Source organism: Geotrypetes seraphini, chromosome 2, assembly GCF_902459505.1.
Source record: "Geotrypetes seraphini chromosome 2, aGeoSer1.1, whole genome shotgun sequence".
Taxonomy (NCBI): domain Eukaryota; kingdom Metazoa; phylum Chordata; class Amphibia; order Gymnophiona; family Dermophiidae; genus Geotrypetes; species Geotrypetes seraphini.
The window spans coordinates 143,691,998-143,700,787 of record NC_047085.1 but is presented as its reverse complement, the minus strand read 5'-3'; the positions used below and the strand labels follow the sequence as shown (position 1 = coordinate 143,700,787).

At 41.6% G+C, this 8,790-nt stretch overlaps 1 protein-coding gene across 3 annotated transcripts in view; it reads left to right on the top strand.

Moving 5' to 3' along the window:
- Nucleotides 1-3,011: 3,011 nt before the first annotated feature.
- Nucleotides 3,012-8,790, top strand: part of THOC1 (THO complex 1) — a 245,576-nt gene continuing 239,797 nt past the window's right edge. For all 3 annotated transcript variants that reach the window (XM_033933936.1, XM_033933935.1, XM_033933934.1), the window contains exon 1: nucleotides 3,012-3,168. In XM_033933936.1, the coding sequence (XP_033789827.1) occupies nucleotides 3,121-3,168 (48 nt within the window). In that variant the 5' untranslated portion in view covers nucleotides 3,012-3,120. The remainder of the gene's footprint in view (nucleotides 3,169-8,790) is intronic.

Below are 8,790 nucleotides of genomic sequence, written 5' to 3'. Positions count from 1 at the left end.
AAACCACAGCCAACTTAGCTTTTTAAAGCGAGCCAAATGAAGTCAATGAGCATTGCGGGAGACCAGAATAGTCATAGGATCAACCGGTTTCGGGTGAAACCCTTCATCAGGATCTTAAGGCTGGAGCAGAACCGGCTGGGAGGGAAGCAGCCGGTTCTGCTCCAGCCTTAAGATCCTGATGAAGGGTTTCACCCGAAACCGGTTGATCCTATGACTATTCTGGTCTCCCGCAATGCTCATTGACTTCATTTGGCTCGCTTTAAAAAGCTAAGTTGGCTGTGGTTTCATTTTGTATCTTGGGGATTAGGCTGGGGAGGACTCTATGAGTGGGTTTTCAGTTTGATTCACTCTCTCACTAGTTCACTGTTTGTGACTTATTTATTGTTATTAATTCTGCACAGTTGATTTTGCACACTAGGGACGCCCGATGGTGGTGTGCAGGCGGGGTGATTCACCTCCGTCTTTGTAAGTGGAAGCGCTGGAGTTTGTTCTCCCGTAGCTAACAACCTCACACTGAGAGCGCCCCTATCCTTAATTGATATTTGGTACCTGTGTGGTTTGGTTTGTTAGGAGTGATTAGCTGATAGACACACTCATAGAGTCCTTATTGACATTTTTTGCCTCCTTTTTGTATCTTATGAGTATGCTGGCATTTATACATGAGATGCAATAATGTACCTTGGTAATTTTTTGCAAGACCAGCATAAATTATTAGGTGTCAAATCCGCTACCAACAATCGTTGAAGATTCCAAATAGCCCAATGATGGAAAAAATACAGATATTGCATAATGCTAACAGTCCCCCCCCCTGTTCAATGTCTACCTTGCCTCCCTGGGTAATCTTCTGCAGAGCCACAGACTCAAATTCTTCATCTACGCAGACGACATCACTATAGTCATCCCGCTATCCAGCTTCACACCAGAATTCCTCACCTCCCTCTCAAATACACTCAACCAGATAGAACTCTGGATGCAATCCTACAGACTAAAACTAAACCCCAACAAAACAAAATTTTTCCTTGCTAGCCCCAAAGACAAAATATTAGACACCACAATTCAAGTAAAAGGATCGACCTTTCCCCTCGAACAAACCCTAAAAATACTAGGAGTCACACTGGACAAACACCTAACCCTGGAGAAGCACACCGACAATACAGTCAGGAAAAGCTTCTCGGCACTCTGGAAATTACGCACCATAAAAAAATATTTCGACGACACGTCATTCCGCCTTCTAGTCCAATCCTCCATTCTTAGCATACTAGACTATTGTAATATCATTTACCTGAGCTCCACGAAGAAAACACCAGAAGACTCAGAATGATCCAAAACACCGCTGTCCGCCTTATATTCGGCTTGAAAAAATGGGACCATGTTACCCCTTTCTACCACAAACTTCATTGGCTGCCATTGGAATCCAGAGTACTATTTAAATTCGCTTGTTTCTGCTACAAAACAGTATTCAGCCTAACCCCAAACTACATCAACCCACACTTCATCCTGAATAACAGAGTCAAGAACCCCCGCAGAATCCAGTTATTTGCTTTCCCCTCCCTAAAACTCTGTCACTCCAACAAATTTTTCGACAAAACCCTCGCCTTCCAGGCTGCCAAGCTAAACCCATGGATAGCCCAATTAATCCTCGAGGCTCCAACCTACCCCAGCTTTAGAAAACTACTCAAAACACACCTCTTCCAAAGCCAGGACACTTAATGCCCCCCCCCCCTCATAGATCCCCCCTTCCCCCCTCTATCTCGCCCCTCCTCCCCCCGACCCACCTTTTCCTTCTCCCCAATTTTATCTTCTCCCCTGCCTGCATCCCTGCTCCTTTCAACACCTAACTCCACGCAACTCTGTTCAACTATTACTTAACTGCATGTAACTATGTTTAATTTATGTGAACCGCACGTAACGATGCACGTAACTATACTTAATTTATATAAATCTGTTCAACCAACTCTTAACTGCATGTAATCCATGTTTAACCTATGTGAACCGCCTAGAACTCTCTGGGTATGGCGGTATACAAGAATAAAGTTATTATTATTATTATTAAAATAAGGACCACTGTTTTGTTTTTTTTAAGGATAAAACTTTGTTTCAGCCTCCCATTCATCAAGTTGCAAGTTTTATTAAAATTTGATATAATCGCCTAAAATAGATTCTTTCTGAAGAAACAGCTTACAGAATTGAGAAACAGCTTGACCCTTCTTGAAAGTCATCTCAACATATGCGTTTATAGAAGGTTTTTGTGTGGTAATAGAAGATAAAACATCAGTGTGATTGATGCTATGCTGCAATTGGAGCCATCTAAACTGGCCAGGTCAGGTTTTCAGGATATCCACAATAAATACACGAGATAGATTTGCATCTCGAGGAGGCAGGGCATGCAAATCCATCTCATACATATTCATGGTGGAGATCCTGAAAACCTGACCTGGCTCCGGCTCTCGAGGACCGGAATTGCCTACCCCTGTCCTAGACCAATCATTCCAAAATATGATTTTCTTGTTTATGTTAATTTTAGGATTACCCCATATTGGAGAATGTATGGACCTGTCACTAGGAATGTCCATGAACTAATCCAATTCCTGCATGAGAAGAAACTTATATTATTAGTATTAAGTTTCATTGGTAAAAATATATACAATCAGGAGCCACAAGTTCAAAACTAGGACTAACCAGAAAAATCTCCATCCCTCCCCGACTACGCTATGCCTTTGCAGTGTTTGGACTTGCTGACCTATAGGAGACGAAGTCCAATCATAGTACAGCTCTGTCGTCTCAGCAAACTCGCGCGATTACGCCTCATTCATACATTACAAAGGACATCGCTCATTGCAAGAACCTTTAAGTCACTTAAAATATACAAAACGTTTCCACAGTTATTGCAACGATTAAAGTGACAAGTGCCCTCTCACCAAACAAGCAAAGCCTCGCACGCACATTACGGCATGTTAACAACCGCTTTAAAAAAGCTCGCCAGCAGACTAACGTTGAACGCGTACGTCATGACGTCACTCTGCGCCCCTTTTGACGTTGCTCTCGCTCTCTCATTTGCCCGTCTCTCGGCTTTGAAAAAGCGCGTAGTGTTGTTGTCATTAGCTTGGGACCAGGCTGAAGATGTCGCCTCCGCTCTTCAATTTTCCCGAAGCGCGGAGTCGCTTCACGGTAAGACGCCAGGGAGAAGTTCTGTGTTTCGCCAGGATAATAATATCGGCCGGACGTGGTATCCCTGCGTGTGATTTATATGAATTGACGTTTTGGAGCCCGGCGTGCGTGGCTGTGAAACTGCGTCATTCCTGTGGATCTCTTCACGTAGCGTGTCTTGCCCGGTGCCTGTTTAAACCCCCGTAAAGAGCTGAGGTGGTTGATTTCGCAAGGCTTGCTACTGTTTTGATGTAGGGGTGGTTTTTTTTGTGCATAATTGAACCTACCAAACGAAACCAAAATAGGGGGAAACCTCAGGTACAACATGAGGAGTGTGTGGCACAGTGGTTAAAGCTACAGCCTCAACATCCTGGGGTTGTGGGTTCAAACCCACGTTGCTCCTTGTGACCCTGGGAAAGTCACTTAATCCCCCTATTGCCCCAGGTACATTAGATAAATTGTGAGCCCACCAGGACAGACGGAAAATGCTTGATTACCTGAATAAATTAATGCAAACCGTTCTGAGCTCCCTTGGGAGAACGGTATAGAAAAATTGAATGAATAAATAAATGTCCAGATGATAATATTTATCCCTTCCTTAATTTGAAGACTCGTGCTTTGTCAAAATGTATGTATGTATGTATAAATATGAGGTCTCTTCACAAATTAAAAGCTCACATTCTAAGTTCTAACCGGAAGTTATACAGCACAGGATCGACAGAACTTTGGATGTTGTGACTTCGACCATTTAAAACATGGTCTAAGTCACAACAACCCACCTAAAGTGACCAGATAAGCACTGCAAACACATAATACAGATCCCCACACACTACCCCAGTGATCACCAGCCCCCCACCAAAATATTAATCACAACTTGAAAATTGTGCCTCCAGAACATCATCACCTGGCAACCTGGCATAGGAAAGCCTAGTAATGCTGCTCAGAGCCGTCTTGGGAGTGTGTTAGGGACCCATGGCGAGGAGGACCCATGCCCATAAGCCCCTGCAATCACTGCATTGATATTGAAACGTGCACTCTCCTATATGCCCCAAAACCCTTTTTTACTGGCATATAAGTGGCTCCTGCAGCCATAAGGGCTATAGGGGTGGTAGATAAGTGGGGCTAGGGGATTCTGGAGGTGGTTTGGGGGGCTCAACATGACCTATAAGGGAGCTGCAGTGAGATGATGACATGGCACCCTTTTTGTGAAGTTCACAGCAGTGCCCTGTAAGGTACCCCACTATTTAGGTGCCATGTCTGGGTGTTCAATCCATCACTTTGCAGACCCCTCCCACGTCCAACAGGGCTTGTTCTAGGCGTTTTTGACTTGGATGAAAATGTGGTATAAAGATGGATGATTTAGCGACTTGGACGATCAAATCGACAGGATGTATACTTAGACGATTTTTGAAATGAAAAAAAATGTGGATGTATTTTTCAAAAATGTGGCCTAAGCTGTTTTTTACTTTGGAAGACTTGTAACTTAGACGAAAACGGACTTAGACGTTCCTTTTGATTATGCCCCTCCACTATGCGTTTACGCTTACTTGAAACCTGTTACAGCATATTTGGGATTGGGTGAGAACACAAAATTTGAAACAATAGATCCCACCTTTCCAGTATGTTTACACACAGTGAATTGGTGGGAGTGGGAGACAAACATGTGGTGCGCGAAGGGTGGGCTCGCGCCACGCCAAGTTAAACTTCCATTTCCGCTAGAAATTAATTTTATTTTAATTTTTCTTCAATTTTATTTTTTTTGCTGGTTGTTTGAGAGTGCTGGTTGCTTGAGTTCTGGTTAACAGAGAGTCTACTGTACAAAACACGCCTACAGTCATGTGAAAAAATTAGGACACTCCATGAAATATTCAGTTCTTTCTTAAGAAATGTTCACATATCGATGTCAAATCTTTTTTTTTTTTACTAGCTGATGCCCCGGCGTTGCACGGGTATTTAATTATAGCAATAACAATGTAAATGGATTCAAATAAAGATACTTTATAGTGGTGAATGAAATTATTTTTTTACAGCTTTATAAAAAGTACAATATTCAAATAATAATGTGAAATATTTGACAAAGTGAATACAATACAACTAACACAAAACTTGATTATAAACAACATTTTTAGTTTCACCTCCAGGAGCAAGAACATATAAATTCTTGGGTGAACCCACCCTTGAGCAAGCAACATAGAGTTGACCATGGGAAAAACAGGGGGATCTTAAATCCACTCCACAGTATGTAATAGTCTGTCCCTGTGATTTGTTGATTGTGATAGAGAATGCAAGTATCACTGGAATTTGCAATCTCTTAAACTGAAAAGGAAGATGTGTTGCAAGTTTCGTTCAAATCGGGCAAGCCGTTTTTGCGTTGGCAGCTTTTTACAATTTTTCCATTGACATGAATGGGTGAAATCTGATTTTCTGTTTGTAGCTCCGCCCACGTGTGCAGGTGGGCCGCGAGACCCCCAGAACATATCACCCCAGGTAGTGAGGGATCTGCATACCAAGTTTCGTTCAAATCGGGCAAGCCGTTTTTGCGTAGGCAGCTTTTTACATTTTTGTCATTGACATGAATGGGTGAAATCTGATTTTCTGTTTGTAGCTCCGCCCACGTGTGCAGGTGGGCCGCTAGACCCCCAGAACATATCACCCCAGGTAGTGAGGGATCAGCATACCAAGTTTTGTTCAAATCGGGCAAGCCGTTTTTGCGTTGGCAGCGTTTTACATTTTTTCCATTGACATGAATGGGTGAAATCTGATTTTCTGTTTGTAGCTCCGCCCACGTGTGCAGGTGGGCCGCTAGACCCCCAGAACATATCATCCCAGGTAGTGAGGGATCTGCATACCAAGTTTCGTTCAAATCGGTCAAGCCGTTTTTGCGTGATCGCGGCACATACACACACACACACATACATACATACACACATACATACCTCCGATTTTATATATATATAGATAGATAGATTATTTATCTCTGGAAAAGAAAGTGATGTAATTGCAGGTAAACAACAAAAATTTTCCTTGATTTACTTACGAGTATAAAACAAAAGATATCCACAAAAATGTGTATTCTAACTGAGGAATAAATTAGGACACCCTAATAGCTAGTGTTACCCCCTTTGGCAGAAATAACTGCAGTGAGACGCTTCTTGTAGTCATCTACCAGTCTCTGAGAGAGTCCAAAGGAGAGCGACGAAACTGGTAAGAGGGCTGGAACACTGCCCATACGCCGAGAGGTTGGATAAGCTGGGGCTCTTCTCCCTGGAAAAAAGGAGGCTCAGGGGAGATATGATAGAGACCTTCAAGATCATGAGGGGCATAGAGAGGGTGGATAGGGACAGATTCTTCAGACTGAAGGGGACAACAGGTACGAGGGGGCACTCGGAGAAACTGAAGGGAGATAGGTTCAAAACAAATGCAAGGAAGTTTTTTTTCACCCAGAGGGTCGTGGACACTTGGAATGCGCTGCCGGAGGAGGTGGTCGGGCAGAGTACGGTACAGGGATTCAAACAGGGATTGGACGGATTCCTGAGGGATAAAGGGATCGTGGGATACTGAGAGAAGTATCCAGGAAATAAGTATAGAAACCCGACCAGGTCGTGCATGTGCAAAACCGGAGGGTTAGGACTTCGATGGGAAGATAGGACTTCAATGGGAAACCAGGGTGGCAAGGGGGCCCCTTCTGATGATTCAGACAGGTGACCTGTTTGGGCCGCCGCGGGAGCGGACTGCTGGGCATGATGGACCTATGGTCTGACCCGGCGGAGGCACTGCTTATGTTCTTATGCTTATGTTCTTATTCCTCAATGCAGAATTCTTTCAACTGTGAGATATTTGACGGGTTTCTTGCATGTACAGCCCGTTTCAAATCACCCCACAGCATCTCAGTGGGATTAAGATCAGGGCTTTGACTCGGCCACTCCAGGACTCTCCATTTCTTAGTTTTCAGCCAGTCCTTGGTGAATTTATTGGTATGTTTTGGGTCATTGTCATGTTGCAGGGTCTAGTTCCGCTTCAGCTTTAATTTTCTTACAGATGGTCTTGCATGTTCCTCAAGCACCCTCTGATACACGGTAGGATTCATGGTGGATTCTATGATGGTGAGCTGGTCAGGTCCTGCTGCAGCAAAGCATCCCCAAACCATGACGCTTTCACCTCCATGCTTCACAGTTGGTATGAGGTTCTTCTTTAAAATTATTTATTTATTAAATGTAAAAATAACTTCCAAGCATATAAATCTTGTAAGGATAGTATGATTAAAACATAGTAATAAAAAGGATTGCATTTTAGAAGAAAACAAAAGAATAATCTTTTAACTTAATTACATTAATCACACAAGTCCTCAAAATCAGATCCAAGAATTATTTAGTAATATTTAATAATAATAATAATTTAATAATAATTTATTTCTTATATACCGCCAAAGCCATAGTAGTTCGAGGCGGTTTACAATGAAGAAGGACTGGACAATCAGCGAAATGTTACATTGGTACAATCAGAGAAACTAGGTACTGGAGAAAATGGTACAATCAGAGAAAATTGGAGCAATCGGGGAAAATGGTACAATCAGCGAAAATGGTACAATCGGCGAAAGATGGAGCAATCAGAGAAAGGTACAATCAGAGTAAAAAAGTACAGTAAAGAAGGTCAAGACAATCTGCATAAGGTTAAATCTAAGAATGTAGGAATAACAAAAGGGTACAGACAGTGGATGTGGGCATTTAGGTAAAAAAACAGAGAGGGTACAATCAGCAGATGTAGATGTAGTTTAAGATTATCTTTGTTAGGGGAAAATATGTCTGTTGCTAGGCAAGAAGCAAAAATGTATTCTTGAGAAGTTTGTTGGTCTTTCGTTTTCCACACGTTTTTGAGATAAAAAAAAAACTTGTCAGCTGAAGTGGATCGAAGAAAACATATTTTAGGGAATGGTACCTAACTATGCATTTGCATGGGTAACAGAGAAAAAAAATCTCCTCCAATCTGTATCACCACAGGTTTTAACAAAAGAAACTGGTGTAGCCTTTTCTGTGTTTCTTTCGAAACATCTGGAAATATTTGTGTGTTCAATAATAATTTTATTTTTATATACTGCAGTATCAGAGGAAGAGACTGTATACAGACAGCAATATTACAAAAAAAACTTTCAAAATTACATTAACATGGTAACATTAATCAATTTTTCCTGGAAGTGTTTTAGAAGTACATCATGGTAGAAATGGAGTCGGAGAAATTTGTCAAAGAGAAGTTTTTATTGACTTCCTAAAAGTTTGTAAGAGAGAGCGTTTGAGATAAAGTGGGTTAAACATTTATTCCATTTGCCTGCTTGGAATGATAATGTTCTATTGAGGAATCTCTTGTAGATACAGTCCTTCATTCTGTTTCTGAAAAACAATTTCAAAATCCAGTCTTTACCTGGAGATAGTGCCACAGTAATTAAGAGAGTAGCTGATTGCTTCCTCTTGATCTGAAGTTTGAAGCATTGTAGTAATATGTAATGGTGTTTCTCTTTTTTTAAAATCATTTTATTTTAATATTGAAGGACACAAGAGCCTTGTCATTTTATATAACAAAAAAAAACATTTTAACTATTCCAAACATTAATCTGTTTGACAAATAATTTTAAGACTCAATAACACTGGA